The 17,936-nt window shown below is 34.7% G+C and overlaps 4 protein-coding genes across 4 annotated transcripts; 2 read left to right on the top strand and 2 right to left on the bottom strand.

Annotated features, from left to right (window-relative positions):
- Positions 1-7,143: 7,143 nt before the first annotated feature.
- Positions 7,144-9,432, top strand: HELRODRAFT_96888 (hypothetical protein). The gene is made up of 3 exons (XM_009012570.1): positions 7,144-8,561; positions 8,638-8,772; positions 9,075-9,432. The coding sequence occupies exon 1, from the start codon at positions 7,173-7,175 to the stop codon at positions 7,608-7,610; it is 438 nt and encodes a 145-aa protein (XP_009010818.1). The 5' UTR covers positions 7,144-7,172; the 3' UTR covers positions 7,611-8,561; positions 8,638-8,772; positions 9,075-9,432.
- Positions 9,433-10,054: 622 nt separating this feature from the next.
- HELRODRAFT_190084 (hypothetical protein) lies at positions 10,055-12,839 on the top strand (the record flags this gene model as incomplete). Its single annotated transcript, XM_009012569.1, has 3 exons — positions 10,055-10,147; positions 10,304-11,251; positions 11,383-12,839. The coding sequence occupies 3 exons, from the start codon at positions 10,055-10,057 to the stop codon at positions 12,595-12,597; spliced, it is 2,256 nt and encodes a 751-aa protein (XP_009010817.1). The 3' UTR covers positions 12,598-12,839.
- A 1,038-nt stretch (positions 12,840-13,877) lies between these two features.
- Positions 13,878-15,496, bottom strand: HELRODRAFT_167048 (hypothetical protein; the record flags this gene model as incomplete). The annotated part of the gene is made up of 4 exons (XM_009012568.1): positions 13,878-14,063; positions 14,242-14,774; positions 14,931-14,997; positions 15,266-15,496. 4 exons carry the CDS (start codon positions 15,494-15,496, stop codon positions 13,878-13,880), a joined length of 1,017 nt encoding a protein of 338 aa, XP_009010816.1.
- Positions 15,497-16,246: 750 nt separating this feature from the next.
- On the bottom strand, positions 16,247-17,162 carry HELRODRAFT_167047 (hypothetical protein; the record flags this gene model as incomplete). Its single annotated transcript, XM_009012567.1, has 3 exons — positions 16,247-16,654; positions 16,818-16,942; positions 17,051-17,162. 3 exons carry the CDS (start codon positions 17,160-17,162, stop codon positions 16,247-16,249), a joined length of 645 nt encoding a protein of 214 aa, XP_009010815.1.
- Between the last annotated feature and the right edge of the window lie 774 nt (positions 17,163-17,936).

The following is a 17,936-nucleotide window of genomic DNA, read 5'->3' as shown; positions in this document are numbered from 1 at the left end:
TTTATCAACAAAAAAGATATCTTCACGAAAATTAAAACATATTTATCAACATAAAGTAATATGTTTTAGTTAAAAATTTGATAAATAATAAATGGATGAAAGAAAAATAAAGCATTCTTGCTTTCACTAGAGATCAAGTCAATAATTTCAACAGCATCACCATCTCTTTGATGAATGCCCACCCCCACATCTTTACCAGTATTATTATTTTTTAATTTTTTCAACTTGATGATGGTTTTAATAACATGGTTTGCATTGTATTTATTAATTTTACTTTTAATTGCTAGGAAAGTGTTCTCAACTCTGAAATTTTTAGAAATTTTATTTTCTTGATTGAGCCTCTCAGGTGAAACACTCACATGGTGTGAAGTTTTAATTATAACATTCTTTATCACTTTTTCAACTTTCATTTTACTGGACAGCTTTTATAAAATAATTTAAATTACACAAAGTTTATTAAAATTATTATCAAACTATTTAAACTAGCCTTTGAATCTTGTCTTATTCTGCCTGGAAACAAAAATTAAAATGTATTTAAGGCTTAAATTTTAAGGCTTAGCTTAAATTTTAAGCAAGATGTCACAATGAAAAAATAGAAATCAATTCAGTTATAAAACAAACCATTTCTAGGATCAATAAAATTTGACAAGAAGTAATTTTTATGATAATTCATGACACTGAGTTCAGAACATAATTTCTTTACATGGCTCTCCAGGTGACAAATATAATCAATCAGTAGATGCATCTTGACCTCCTTCAATTAATTAAATTAAATTAATTAATACTTATTTGTAGACATAATGTTATTTAAATTTAATAATCAAACAAGCAATAAATAGCTTTCTGAGTGCAAAAATTAACTGACCTTTGTTTTGATGAATGCATAGGAATTATAGCCAGGCACAACACTGGCAAGATAATTAATCATAGCATTCAGTCCTTGGTGTCTGAACCTAATTTGTGCAAATTTTGAACTGTTAATTAGGAAGAAAACGAAGTAAAAAAACGAACAATAATGATTAAAACAGTGCGATATTACCGTTCTTTTGCTCGATGTTTTTCCATTGAATAAATCGTATCTCTACGACGCTCCCAGCGGAATTTTGCCGGACATGACTGACCAGTTGACTCACTAAGACGCAAGATCGTACGGCTTTTAGGAGTGAAGGAATCCATAACCAAAAAAAAGAAACACTTCAAACAATATATATCCTTGCTAAATCTATTTTAAAAACCTAAAAAGTAACAAATTAAATTGGAAAAAACGAAAGTGGAAAATGTCGTCTGCGGCAAAGAAGTAAAATATTTTGTGCACGTAAATGCGACGGATGTGCTACAGAATTATGATTCCCACTTTTCTTGCACTATCTCCATAATATTTTAATAATATCATATAATGTTTAATTAATTCTACGACGAATATATTCTAAATTATATATTTTCTCAACTAAAAAAGCAATATTCGATCAAATTTGAATAATCGGCTATAATTCGGAGATGCAAACGAACGCTGCATGTTCCTTCCAGCTCCCATCATCCCTGGAAAAATTTCAATTAAAATATTTTTTTTAGAATAAGCATTAAAAATATATTTTTTAAATAATTTCACCGACCGATGATAATAAAATACTAAATGGGGTTACTATAATTGTCTTTTATTTTTGTTAAATAATTTTTTCATGCTATTTTTAAATGACGGAATTTTCAGATTAAGGAAGTTTGAATGATTCATGATGGGGAATATAAATTATTAGTACATAGATATTAATTTATCGAGGGATGTGCACACATATATATTTAGTTAGGATGTCAAAATGTGTAATTATGTTTATTTAGTATTTTAGTTAAATAAATAGATGAGTGTGTCTGTGTGTACTGTACTGTCTGTGTACTTATTATTTCTGAAGTTTAATTTATTAATTAAATTTAATTAAGTGTTGGTGTTTTAATTTTAATCATTTCATTGTGTTCTCTCAAATTACGATTATTACATTACACTAATCCAAGTAATGCCAACACTAATTTACTAAATTTAGTCTATTTATTTTCAGCCAAGTGTATAAATTATAAAACAAGTTTTGTTGATTCCCTGCTGATATAAATAAAATTATCAGGTCAGATTGGGTGGAGATAAAAGATCCCCAAACGTCTCAGTTTGTTTATGTCAATCTGTCAAAAGGAGAATATCGAAGTTCTCTACCTCCTAATACCGCTTAGTGAGTAAAATTCTTCTGATTAAAATATTAAGTTAAATTTAACTGAGCTACTATGTTTTTTCACACATTTCATTAATATAATTGAGTATAAAATGAAATCATAAGTTAAATAAATAAATAAAATTGAAATGATTAAATTTTTTTTACAAAACTATTTAAATTTACATTTACCCATAATTTTAAAAACCAGTAAACCTTACCAACTTAACCAATGGTGGGAGCTGTATGACCCACTGTCTTGCTGCTACTACTACTACAGCACCTGCAGTCGATTTGTGGCCTGGAAGAGACCGAACACTAAAAACATCGTACCTCTTTATAAAGTTCAAGTATGTCTGCTTGATTTTGTGATCTTTCATTCATTCATTTATCATTTTTAAACTGTTTTTTCACTTTTTTTATTCATTTATTACTACTTTTAATAATATTATTTATTAAAATTATTTATAATTTGTACTCTTTTTTATTCGAATCAAAGAGGTTTATTGAGAATAAATCGCAAGAGTGGAAGCACTTGATGAGAGATATCAACACCCAGGTATTGTAGTTATTAATTGTTGTTATTATTATTATTAATTATAACGCTAGTTAGGTTTGTTCGTTTATTTATATTTTCAATTAATGACTATTTAATCTTCTTTGAAAAAGAGGTTCAAGAATAACAGTACGACAATGCCCAAATCTACCTTCTTAAGCAACAACAAAAAACTTGTCTTTGGCAGCAAAACCTTTGAGGACAACAACAAAAATGTGCAACTAATCTCCACATCAACTAGCAAGTACAACAACAACAACAGCAACAATTGTAAACAACAGCATAGCAACTACACTGGTCACAACCCAGCACAACATCTTCATCCGTGCAAGTCGACAATATCTCGCTCGTATGATCAAGTCAACGTGGATGAAGGAATGAATGATGATGGGTGGATGGATGGAAGGAATGAACAAAGATTACACAGTGAATCTGGGACCACTTATGCAGTTGCTGTAAGTTTTGATGTTGCCGAATGTGTATTAAAATTAATTTTTCATATCTACTTTCACTTTTAAACTTTTTTCTACCCAAAGACTTTAAATAAGCAAAGAGGCTACCAATACAAACAAGCCTCTGCCTTTCCTCGCACTAATCCACACTTAACTATCGCTCGATCGACCAGCTCCTTCAGAAACAGCGGCAACAACAAAGACTTTTCAGAAACCAATGATCGTAATGAACATTGCTCAGGGGGTGATAATGAAAGAAATTATATTTCTATGGGAAACATGGTTGAAGATAGCACTGGAAATAAAAATAATAAAGTTTCTACGGTGACTAGGAGAGAGAAAAATATATCTATGGTTAGATCAAAGGAGAGTGTTAATAGAGAAATTGACGAACGACCTGCTACTAAATCTATAGTAAGTTGTTGTTGGCGTCGTGAATTTTTCGTTGTTGGTTGAATCTATGTAAACAATTTTGACATTTCTATGTACAAATTGTGGTTTACAAGTTTTTATGTACCAATCTTACATACAAACCTTTAAAAAAACACAAACACAGTTCAGTTCTACAGCTAGTTTCTACCCTCGCAACAACATCAACAAAAACAATAAAGATGTTGTGTTGTTGTCAGTCAAACAACCGCATGACAAGCAGCAGCAACAACAACAGCAACAAAACAGTAGCAACATCAGGTGTGACGATGTTCTTGCTACTATATATCATGACGACAATGTCGTAAATAATGAAGGCTGCTATGCACCAACCTCAGCGAGCAACTACAACGTCAGCCTAAATAGCTCTAGCACTATCAACAACATTAACCACGAAACAATTGACAACATCAACAACAACTTCATCATTAACGATTTTAGCAATAGCATTAACAACAATGTTTACGATCGGGACAACACCAATGGCAGCAACAACCATGATCGAACTCTCACTCGAAAGACTGCAGCCACTAATTACTACTCGGTCGAAAGTAAACCATCGACGTCAGATGAACCCAGCACAGCAATGATGATGTCATCGTTGATGTCATGTGACTCGGAGGCCACCAATCAAGAAGAGGCTTTCAGTGTCGATCAGGCATCATTCTGTTCCGCCAATATTTATAGAGGTGATGAAGACGATGACGATGATGATGATGATGACGACGACGATGATGATGATGACGACGACGATGAGAATAAAAACGACATTGAGAATTTATAACACATGTAAATATTTCCTATCCTCTCATTTCCTGCTACTTTTCATGTCATACCTGACATCATCATCGTCGTCGTCGTCATCATTATCATCATCACCATTGTTATTATTACTATCATCAAGATCACCAACGTCAACATTATCGTTATCAACACTGCCATCATCATCGTCACCATCATCGCCTAATTCATCCAGCAGACGACAACAGTGATGACAACAGTGTCTTCATACCCTCATCAACGTCCTTACTGTCGTCCCCACCAACTCTCGGTGAACATGGCTGCAACAACAACAACAACAACAATAATAATAATAACAATAATAATAATAACAATAATAATAATTTTACTCAAGATATACTGAGGCACCCAAAGAATGCCATCTTAAAAGATGTTAATGTCTGTTTAATATTACCGTAATCGTTGTTTTCACGACGAAAGTTGTTTTTCAATTATTAACAATGCTATTAAAACACAAACCCACATGAATATACAGAGTACACCTCATACGCTTACATTCAGCATACATTAAAGCGTACACACGTCACACACATACATATGCACCAATTTGTCACAGACTCACCAACAGCAAGGCAAGGCTCACCACGGTTTTTGTTACTCGGAGACAGACCCAACGACTGCCCCATCTTTGAATTGGTCTGACGTGAATGGTGATGGTGGGGGCAGTGTCCCTGCTGGCCTGGCTACTTGCACGAACACTCAGCAAAGGTATAAATCGGCACCCCCGCTGAGGAACCCTGACATAATTGAATCTGTAGCTAAGGTGGGCTATAGAGTTGTGATGGGGTTTGTAATGTAGGAACATTTAGTTACTGCAAGAATGATCACATTCAACCAAGTGCATGCAACAATGTTTATTTCATCTCATTTTTGTTCCAGTTCTCATCATTCGTCTTCCCCGGCAAGATTCTCAATGATCACAAGAGGAGGTTTTTTGGCAAGCTATTATCTGCTGAGAACTTGCTGTCTTGGACTAAGGTGCTTACTTGCCATCGATATTTATAGTTCTTATGGCTACAAACACGTACACAAACAGACACTCAAACGCACACATACAAACACACGGACACAAAGACACGCATGTATAAACAAACCAGGAGAGTTTACGAAAGCCGATTCTGAGAACGTCGAACAAGCTGGTGAACAAGGAGGCTGGCGACGTCTTCAAGTGCATCCAACTGTACATGGGGGACAGGGTTCTGAAGAGGAGCCACTCCTTCGTGATGTCATCGTCCACGTCAGCATTCTCGCCATCATCATCATCGTCGTCGTACAATAATAATAAATTCAATAAGTATGTTGGCAGTGCTGGTGATGATAATCGCGACAACAACAACCGCAACAACAACCACAACAACAGCAGCAACGATGAAAAACTGTTATCATCACCGAGGAGGTTCAGATCGTATCAAGGTACTGACAACAACAAAAACAGCAGCGGCACGTTCGATGGCTCAACATCACCAACTAGATTTCTCAGCCTAAAAAATAAATTCACCTACAACAACGACAACAACATCAGTGATAATAAAACCAGCAGTAGCAATGTTAACAATGCAGCCAAGAGAAAGATAGACAACATGATGTTGATGGTCATTGTGAAAGGCTGGATGACGACGGACATGAGGGATGAGATCTACATCCAACTCTGCAAGCAAACGAACAACAATCCATGCGTGTTCGTTTCATCTGCTTGACGATCTTTCTTTCTTCTTTTAAATATTTTCTTGCCAGCCATGTTACTCATCTTGTTAACTCCGATCTTTTTTAACACATACACACACATATACCATCATTCACACTCACACACACATACACATACATACACACAAATTTTAGCAAACACTGGCGTACTCACAGAACACCCACACACACACCCACACACGCACACACAACACTTTTGTAGTGACAGTTTGCATAGAGGATTGGAACTGCTCTGCATCTGCCTGCCATTCTTCCCACCAACATTTCTCTCGCCATACCTCAAGCAGCGAATAACTGAAGCCGGGCAGATTTTGAAGAGCCTCGATCACCCTGAAGTAATTATAGAGATGGGGGTGTGGTTGTAGGGTTTTTCCTTAGTGGGGTTTTTTCACTTTATTTCACTTTATGGTTCATATTTCCTTCGACGTCAGTTTAAAATTATGCATAATTACACCTTCACTTACTTGCTAAATAGATTGCCAGTTGCTTGAAGCAGCTACCACGAAGATTCGAAACGGCCATGTATTCGGGGGCGAAGAGAGGTCTGTGCAAGCCGACCATCCTCGAGTTTGATGTCGCCAGGGTCAGTTTACTATAGTTCTTTTTTTGTACTTTTCTGAATTTATCTGATCGTTTGATCTGTGCTTTCTGCTTTGAGTCAGTTCATAAAGGCTGATGTTACTTTGGACTTATAAGAGTATGTTATTACGGATGGTTGCATTCATCTAATGAAATGAAACAACTTGCAGGACAGCATCTATGTAGCGCCACTGTTTGGAAGCTTGCTCGAGGAGGTCATGCAGGTTCAAAAGTCAAAGTTCCCGCAGAAAAGGTTGCCATGGATACTTACGTCACTGGCCGAGGCGGTCCTCAAGATGAATGGGACGAAGATGGAAGGAATATTTAGGTAGTTGGGGCGATGGGGATGATGATGAAGATGATGATGTTGGCAATGATGAAGTATCAACTGACCTTCACCTCCAACATTTCAGAATCCCTGGAGACATAGACGAGGTGAACAGATTGAAAGCTGAAATGTGTGAAAACTGGAAATTCCCGGAAGATGGCATCTACAGATTTGACGCCTCCGTGCCTGCCTCGCTGCTGAAGTTGTGGTTGAGGCAGCTTCACGAGCCACTCATTCCTTACGACGTCTATCCCAGGTGCTCGAAAGCTTCTGAGGACGTCAACGACGCCATCTGCATCGTCTCAAACGACAGCAACCTCCTACCCGATGATAACAAGTTAGTGCTGGCTTACGTCATCAGGTTCCTGCAAGTTTTTGCCGCTCCCAGCACGGTGGCCCACACCAAGATGGACGCCAACAATCTCGCCATGGTCATGGCACCAAACCTCTTGAGGTCAAAGGTCATCGATTCGAGAACAGTCCTTGACCAGGCCAAGAGGGAGATGAGCTTCGTTCGCCTGCTCATTCTCCACTGGGACACCAGTTTCATGGAGGATGTTGAGTGATGATGGTGATGAAGATGATGATGATGTTGTCGGGAGTGGTGGTAATGATGATGTTGTTGATGTTGATAATGATCTTTCCACTGGTTCATTGAAAGTTTTTTACATAATATTTATTACATTGCATAACATTGTATTGTATTGTATTGTAGAATAATTATTTTCTTAAGCTAACTTAACTAGGCATCAATTGTTCATGAGTTCACAGAGCAGATCTTTATAAAACATAATTTTAACTGGTTAAATAACAAAATTAATGATGAAAATTCATGATCAATGGTCGAATGAATGAATGAATGAATGAATGAATGAATGAATGAATGAATGAATGAACAGGGCTACTCATATTTATTGTTCGTTTTATAACTTTTTTACACTTGCATATCATGCTATTGCCATTTCACTGTGTTTTGCAATTAATATGTATGTGTCAATACTGTAAAAATGTTTAGAATTGATATATACGTCACACTTCTACATACATTCATTCGTACATTCACACACAAACATATACACACACACATACATTCACACAAACACATACATACATACGCTTGCTGGTTAACAGTTTTTTGCCTGAACTTTACTGCTTAATAATTGTGCTGAAGTATTTTTTGCATTTTCAATTTTCTGCTATTAAAGTTGTTAAAAGGAGTTTTTTTGAATTTTTAAACTTTTGTATAAAAAAAATGTTATTTTTTAACTGTTTTGATCCCATTTTGCTGACATTATACGTGTTTTTGTGTTTCTATACAAGTGTGTATTTATGTATGTGTGTATGCAAGTACGTGATTGTGCATTCATGTTTTGTTTTGTTTGTTACCCTTCATATATAATACGATTAGGTATTCGATAGTTTTGAATTTTTTATATTATTTGCTGTTAATGTAACTGTTTTTAATGTATTTATTACTGTAGTTTTGTGTGTGTTTGTAAGTGTGTGTGTGTGTGTGTGTGTGTGTGTGTGTGTGTGTGTGTGTGTGTGTGTGTGTGTGTGTGTGTGTGTGTGTGTGTGTGTGTGTGTGTGTGTGTAATCGTATTTGTGTTAGTGCTGTAGACGTGTATTCAAAAAGTGCTTTTCGTGGGAGTTCGTTCTTTCGACGCAAAAATACTATTAAAACCTTCATGAGATTGGTCGTTTGACTGAGTGATTGTATTGTTTATTCGTTCATTTATTCATGACTCTTTTCTTTGTTAATTGACTGATTGATTGATTGATTGATTGATTGATTGATTGATTGATTGATTGATTGATTGATTGATTGATTGATTGATTGATTGATTGATTGATTGATTGATTGATTGATTGATTGATTGATTGATTGATTGATTGATTGATTGATTGATTGATTGATTGATTGATTGATTGATTGATTGACTGACTGATTGATTGACTGATTGATTGACTGATTGATTGACTGATTGATTGACTGATTGATTGACTGATTGATTGACTGATTGATTGACTGATTGACTGACTGATTGATTGATTGACTGATTGACTGAACGAATGAATCTTTCATTCATTCGTTGAACATTTTTTGAAGCATTTACTTACATAAAACTGCATTTCAATAGCACATGATGGTTTAAAAGCCTGTTTTTGTTCTTGTAGTTTTCTATTTTTTCAAACTTTTGTAATGAAAAAATTAACCTAGATCGCTCTTCTGAAGTTATTTCTAAATGTTTTTCTTGTATAATTTGTTGGCTTATTGTGTAATTTTATATTAAGGTACTATGATGTTAGGGATCGTTGGGTTTGTTATTAATAATTTGTCCAGTTGATATGTTTTATGTTTTATCTGAAAAATTTATTTGCGGTTTATCTTGTGGTACTACGCATACTATCAATGATGAATTTACACACACACACACAAGCACACACATACACACACAGGAACTCACACACACACACACATACACACATGTGTGTGCACTTATGCATAATTAGACAAAATAAAAATTGAAAATTCATGAATACCTTCTGACCGTCATCTTTGAACTTTACTTAATTAAGAATGCGGTGATAATAATAATAATGGTTATAATAATAATAATAATAATAATGAATAATAAGAATAATAATATTACTAATTGATATACCACAGTTTTATTTTTTATGATCGTTATTTCATTGCAAAGGTCTTCATTGTTACAAGCGGTCATTGAAATTACTGTCCAGTAAGCGAACTGAGAAACGCATTAATAATGCTAATTAAGATGATCGTAAACGGATTCAACATAGAAGTAGATTCATTTTATTGATTAACCCGTGACAAACTTTGACCTAATTGATTCCTTCGTCCCTATATATATATGAGATCTGGAGCAGTTGACGGTTTAAATCTTGGTTCTCAAAAAGTTAGGTATCTATTATTGAAAAATTATTCAACAGTTTAATTTGTTTTTGGCTGAATTAGTTACTAGTTTCCTGGGATTTATTCGATATGTCCAGCATGTCCAGTAAAGAAGCAAGAAAAATGAATGATGAAGAATGCAAGGCGGAGGTCGTATTTAGTGACAAGACAAATCTCCTGCCGGTAATAATGATTTTTCTACTTATTTTCATAATAATTTTATTGTAATTTTAACTTTTATTGCGATATAATTCAATTTTTTTTAAATCTTGTTAACTCTTATCGAATGATCTAACGAAGCGGCTCTAATATCTTGACATTTGTTTTAACTTGGTGTAGATCCACTGTGTGAAGTATTCGGCACCCCATCCGAGATTAACCTCAACGAACTTCGGGGGAAGCTCAACGTCACTCAACCTTTCCGCATCGGTTTCAGTCATGAAGCCAGAATCAGATGATGATATAATCGCTGAGCTGGAGATGGAATATCTAGCGGCGAAAGCATCTGAAGAAAAAACAGTAGAGTCGGTAGAGAAAAAGAAGAAAGTTGAGGTTAAGAAAACGTTTCAGAGTGAGGAAAAGAAAGAGGAGAAAAAGCGGTGTTCACTTGAGGCATATAAACCAACATGGGCAGAAACTTTTTTGGTGATCGGAGCGTTGTTTGCTCCGTTGAGTCGTGGTTTTTCTACTGGTTTTACATCTCCAAGTGTAACGAAATTTGTAAACGATAGAATTTTAAATGTGGCAAGTGGGGACGTATCGTTGTATGGCAGTTTGGTTAGTTTTGGTGGGATGGTTGGATGTTTAATTGCAGGACCAGCGATGGACAAGTGGGGAAGGAAGGATGTTTTATTTGGATGTGCAATTCCTCAAGCACTTGGCTGGCTGCTAATCGCAATATTCGGTGATTACTGGCTAGCCGTTATGACGAGTAGGTTCTTAACTGGCGTCGGCAGTGCGATGGTATTTTCAGCCTACGGAACCTATATTGCAGAGACAGTGGACAGGAGACGCCGTGGTATGATGTGTGCCGTCTGCGAGCTGTGTATATCTATGGGCACGACGGCAGCCTACTTCTTCGGAATCTACTTGAACAACAGATACCTGGCTTTGGTAGGGGCTGCATTGACCCTGCTTCTCATGATTGGAATGTTCTTCCAAAATGAAACTCCACGCTGGCTGGTTGGAAAGGGGTATTTGAAAGAGGCCTTTAGAGTTCTAGCATTGTTACGTGAAAGAGAATCTGAAGCTGATATCAACGGTGAAATAAATGAAATTGTTGCCAGGGTTTGTTTTAGTTTTTCTTTTAATTAAATTAATTGCTGTAATGTAATCGCAGTTATGCTAATTATATGTATTAAATTCGTGGAATTTTTTTATAAGTAAATTAATGAAACATTTTTTAATTTTAATTTCAGCACAATGAGGTTCAAAAATTCAACGAAAAAATTCGATTGGAATGTTTGGAAATTCAGCAGAAGAAAAAAGAGACAGAGCAAGAAAACGAGCTTCAGAAAAAACAAGAAGTGAAACAAAACGAGAAAAAGGAAGAAATAAAGCCTTCCCCATCGTCGTCGTCATTGTCATCACAATCATCTTTCTCCACAGTATCTCTGTCATCTGAATCTGAAATTGAAGTTGCCCCGAAGAGCAGAACGGACTCTTTCAAATCCTCAGCTCATTCAACAACGCCACTGAAACGGGCGACATCTACGAAGCAATGTAACATTTTCGTACACACCAGCATCCTTCTTAAAAAGTTGAAGCGTGTGCAGCGTCAACTCATCATCTGCCTGCCGATGATGTTTCTGCAAGGATTGTGCGGTCAGACAGCAGTCATCGCTTTCATGAAGTCCATCTTTAAGCTTTCAAACATGGAAGACAGATCGGCGGAGTACGCTTCAGTGTATGTCGGCTGTCTGAGGATCGTCACAACAGCCATTGCCAGTGTGAGTGTTGACAGATTGGGACGAAGGATGTTGCTGATGGTTGGAGGCGTGGGTCAGGCCGTAAGTTTGATTGCCATGGGATGCGCTTTCTACATCGCAAAAATGAACAGCAGTGCATCGTTGGCAGAAACTGGTTTGAACGTGACAAACTTTATGAACTCGTCATCTTTATTGAACGAGTCATCCTTAGCAGTAGCACCAATCATCGTCTTGAATCCCGTCTCGACCGGTCTACTCTTTGCTGGAATTTGTTGCTACCTGGCCTGCTACAGTTTTGGATGGGGCACCGTTCCATCCATCATATTATCAGAGATGTACCCTCAGACGATAAGAGCCGTGGCATCGAGTGCTTCGACATTCATCGGATTACTTGCCGGTTCACTGACGATATTATTTTTCCATCCTCTCGTCTCCGCTCTCGGCGAGTCGGGTACATTTTGTTTGTTTGCAGTCGATTGCATAGCTGGAGCTTTCTACGCCTACTTCATCGTTCCTGAAACGAAATCGAAGAGCCTGGAAAGTATCGAAGAATTGATTTCCGGCAGAATCGACGAACCGACAGATGCACCGGCCAAGGAACTGGCCGTCAAGTTTTGTTTCATCGGCGATACTGAAAGAGAGAGTGTAGAATTATTCGCATACAGCGATGCCAGGAAAAGGAGTTGCTACGAAACTCTAACATGACTTGTTGCTTCGACATTCTGAAACTTACATACATAACTGCCGTACACCTTTGTGCACTGCTTGTTTAATTCTTCTTTTTATATGTTTTCATCAGACTTTGCTTAATTTGCTGTAAATATTGACGCTGAACACACGTGGTGTATATTTATTATATATAAATGGTATGTTAATTATTAATTATGAAATTTGAAGCTATTTTGAAGTTATTTATTTACACGTGTGTGAAAAATATTAATTTCGTGTTTAAATAGTCAGAAACCTCACATAAGACACAACCATTACAATATACAGTATATTACAATAGAATCAATAAATTAATTCGAAAACCAAAAAGGATAAATTAAATAAGTAAATACAAAACGTTAATCAAAGAAAAAATTATTATGATTTTAAATTTGATTGGCTGATAACAGTATGCTTTATTTGACCGATGAAAAATTATTAAAATATAAATATTTGATATGAATGAACATATTTTAATCCCTTTTCTCTCTCTTTCTCTTTATCTATCTCTTTTAAAGAACACTCACTCTAGATTCAAAATACTGATACAATTGATTAGGCATACAAATAAAAATGCAAATATATACAATACATTTGTTAGAATAAAAATCGGAAATTACGTCATTGTTATTCAATCATCATCAACATAATGTCGTCGTCGTCGTCATCACTAGAAGTGTGGAAGGAATGAAACAGAAAGTATAAAACTAGCGAAACGCAGAAAAAAAATACAATTCCTTCCTTACAATTTCTTATCTTCAACTTAACTGGATAATACATGAAAACGAATACACGAATGAGTGAGTGAATAAATAGATGAATGAATGAATGAACGAACGAACGAACGAATAAATAATTACACTTCTAGGGCACACTTATTTACAAAAAAAATCCTTCAAAAAAGAAATAATTTCTGGAGTAACAATATTGACTTGATTTTAAATGGATGTTAAAAATACTAAATGAAAAATTAAAATACACAATGCAAAGTTAAATACAAAAATATTCGCCCATACGCACATAGCAGTACTTGAATATGCAACACAACTTTTCTTGGATGCAGTAACATAGAATACGTACCAGAAATATATCACACCTACAGAATGCAATCACAATATTTTTTTGATTTAAGGCAAAAAGCATTTAGAAATTCAAAATAAATTAAGTAAAAATTTATGAAATATACAAATTAACATAGTAATTTCTTGGTCATAGAGTTAATAAACTAAGTCACTATACAGAAAACTACAAAAAATAACGAAAGACTGCAAAAAATATCACAAAGCTGTCCTCTGTTGAAAAACAATGTCAATATTCTCCATAGAGCCAACATCATTTGATTGCATTCTACTTAAAAACGGTCTGGGGTACGGACTTGACTCAAAACTTCTGTGAAGCGCTATAACATTGGCCAGTGATTTATCTAGCTCGTAACTTCTTTGAAATGTTGAAATACTGCTTACCTGGTGTATTTGAAATGGCGTAGATAGAAGTTATATTTTTTTCATCAAACATAAAAACTTTTGTCATAAATTGGATTATATTTACTCATTAAATTTTCCTCCACAATTCATCCATCCATCTGATATTCTATCAGTCATCCATCAATCCACGCATATACTAACTAACTCACTAACTAACCCCGCTTCTTTCAACAGAGGATGACGACCGTCTGGAAGCATTATCAACATCATCGCTTAATAACAAGGATAAGTTCACTATTCCTTTATTATCGTCGTGGTTTTTACCATCCTCATTGTCGTTACCATTATTATTGTTACAAATATTTTTTTTGCTTTTGAAAGAACAGCCACAATCGAGATGATGATTGATACATGATATGAAGGGCCTATTTGTTGTTACTGGTGTCGTTGTGAATGTCGTCACTGATGTAAAGTTTGTTGTCGTCAATGTCCTTGGGGCTGTCAATGTTACGTTTTTGTTGTTGATACTTTTTTCACCAGTATTTAAACAATCATCTCTAACACTTCGTCTACATTCAGTCATGTTATTTCTGTCGCTGCTCTTAAAAGATGTCACATACTTAATAGTCTGACGTTTATTATCACCCTCATTATCATCATTATTATTAATTATGTCATCAGCTTTGACGTCATCTTCTTCTTTTAAACTGAGGCTCAAATCAAAGCCAGGATTGCTAAAACTTGTCAGGGCTTTTTGCAGTGAGTTAAAATTTTTAGTATTATTTAATAAAATATTAGATAAATAATATAATCAATTAATAATTAATCAATTAATTATTATTAATTAGTTATTGGTATTGTATCAAAATTTGGAAAAAAACAAATGAAAGCTATCACAATACATACATTTTGAGTCATCAATGTAAAACATTTCAGTCTTCTTTTTTAAGGATGAAGATGAAAATGGAAGTGTCTGAAAATAATATTCCACAAATAAAATATAAAAATAATATCTCATCAATATTTAATATAATTATTACAATATTATGAGTCATATTAATTTTGAAATCAAGTCTATGAGCCATATGATGGTCAAATTTCCTTTTGTAAAATTGTTCTAAAGATATGATTGATTACAATCAATTACAAAAATTATTATGTACTATAGAAATAATAATTGTCAAAAAATAATTAAAAATAATATTAATAATTATATTATTATTATTAATCAAACATCAAACCCGGGAAGAAGAAGGTAGCAGATGGGGGTACATATTAGAACCATTTGTTATGCATGCATCATTAAAATTTGTTGATGATGCCATTGAATCTTTTCTACCACTTATTTCCTGTCCTTCTTCTCTTTCTTCAAGCCCAGTTTCAACCGTCCCCCACTGTCGATCATCATTATCCTTCTTATTTGTCTTTTTCCTTTCATAATTTACCTTTGATACATCATCTATATTTGACATTTGTTATGAAATGTTTGAAAATTTGCTTAAAATATCACAAAAACTTACAGAATACAAACAAATTATTATCGATCAATTAATTAATTATAAAAAATGCAAGAATCATTCAATTCAAAGTTCAAACACTACTACATTACGACACTGCACCATATGTATGTATTCAATCATTTTCATCCTAACCTAAACGAAATCACACCACAACACAAATGACTCCAAACATGATATTGCAATAATACAATACATTTTTTTTCACAAATTTACATTTACACTTTTACAGACTTGGCTGGTACTTGCTGTGGCGTTTCCTTGGCGCGAAACAAACTTTGAAACAGCAGAGACAATCCAGTTTTCTGCTTTTAAGCAACTCGAATCATGAGATGACCAAAAATACGAAAAAAATAAAGAATTAAAAACTATGCTATTATTGAATTTGAACAGGGTTTGCTAGCTTTTTCTTGTAAAAGTTCACTTTTATCCAGGTGTCTTTAATGCTACCTACTTTAGAGATGAACCAGGTTCTTAAAAAATTTAACAGCGCGAACTTGTTTTCATTACATAGGCACTTATAACGCATTATTACGCCACGCGAAAGCCTTCTAAATAATCGAAGTTAAAATAACACAATACAAATTTTAACTCTGAATATAACACAAAAAGCATGCTAAGGATCATTTCTTCATTTATCATACAACCACATGAACTAAAAATGTAATGAAAATTAATAATAATGATGACAAGATAAGTATCAAATTAAATTCTCCGGTTCCTTTTAGCCTGGGGTACTTCACAAATGCTGTTGTTGTTGTTACCCGGGTTGCTCTGTCTTGTTCTTTTGCGACTGTCTGCTTTGGTCTTTGGATTAGTCTCAGTGGAATTACTAGTAGAAGACGGATTAGTTATGTTATTGATGGCTGTGGAGGTTATATCAACATTTGAGCTGTTAGATTCAACATCAAATTTTTTTGAATCGAGGTTGTGGGCATCTGCTAAGAAAGATGATGACAACGATGATGAGGATGAAGATGTCAGCAGACAAGACATTGTGGCACCCAGTCTTGGAAAGTCAAGATTTATAAGATCCTTCAAGTTGTTGTCAGATGTTGTTGGCAGCTCAAAGTCAACTTCTTTTGATAAAGTTGGTATCCTCTCTGAGTCATTCTGAAAGAAAACAAAAATTTGATTAGAAATATTACAACAAATTGCTCTGATCTTTTAAGTTTCTACTTAACCTTGAATCAGACTAAATATTTAAAAAAATGTATTTATTCATTGCTAATCAGATCAAAAAAACTTATTTTATTATTTAAATTAAAAATATTACCACCAGGGCATTAATATCATAGAGAGTTCCTAGATAGTCCCAGACGTCTTTGTTGGCCACTTTGGGATTATTTGTATTGTTTATTTTGTCATGAATGAAAAGCATCTGGAAGTGTCGATTAACACCTGTTTTGATATGATAAAAAAATTAAAATAATGTCAAATTGATTTATTTATCTATGAAAATGGTGGTGGTGGTGTGTGTGTGTGCAGTTCTAATCTTTCTTTCCTAACCGACGGGCTTGTGGTCCCTCATTGCGTGGAAGAGACTGACCTGCATGTCGACATTCCACACAGATCTCAACTTGTCCTGCTTCTCAAACTCACTTTCGTTCATTGAAACCATTTAATTATTTTTGCAAAATAAACGATTCCGAACTACACAAACTAGCTAAACCCTGCACGACAAAACAAAACAAGACATGCAAAATGACATGGATTGAGCTATTCGGCTTCCTTGAATTATTGGCTTATTGGCTTACTTATGAAATTGCATGTTGTTCAATATAATTCTACCAAGCGAGATCATTAATGACATACTCTGAATTACACGATGAGTATTGCATATACCATATACATGGATATCCATGACTATTTATTAACTCTGTTGATTTATTAAAAGCATTATATGCGCACAAGTTACCGCAACCATAGATTTCAAAGGACCCGGATGGCCTTTGCAGTGAGCCAACGTGTGATTTCTATGAGCACCAGGATGTAAAATATTTATTGAACATACTGATGATAGCTGTAAAAATAAAAATTTTAATTTGTTTACGCCGTTTATTTTATTAAAAAAACAATAAAAGCTCGAATAAGTAAAAACAATGTGACTATAGTTCAATCTCAGTAAGCCACTGTATTAACTTTTTCCTGGGCAAAATTGTAGTTAATTTGCTGTTTTGACATCAATGCATGTATTGTTAACGTGATTGAAATAATAAAATGTAATAGATTTATTTGTTGTTAATTTAGAATAATTTTCAAGCATTTTATATGAGTAACGCGTGACGTCACATTAAGCCTCTACTGATTTACTGATTGAAGTGTAGCACGTGCTTTGGATCTAAATGTACCACTGTATGCCAGCATAAAACCTTTTCAGAAGCTTCTCGAACAA

The sequence above is a fragment of the Helobdella robusta genome, assembly GCF_000326865.2.
Source record: "Helobdella robusta unplaced genomic scaffold HELROscaffold_11, whole genome shotgun sequence".
In the NCBI taxonomy this organism is placed as follows: Eukaryota; Metazoa; Annelida; class Clitellata; order Rhynchobdellida; family Glossiphoniidae; genus Helobdella; species Helobdella robusta.
This window is presented reverse-complemented; position numbering and strand designations above follow the sequence as displayed.

What these genes read in the sequence shown, in the direction of transcription:
- HELRODRAFT_96888 (XM_009012570.1), top strand. Translation starts at nt 7,173, where the DNA reads ATGTGTGAAAACTGGAAATTCCCGGAAGATGGCATCTACAGATTTGAC.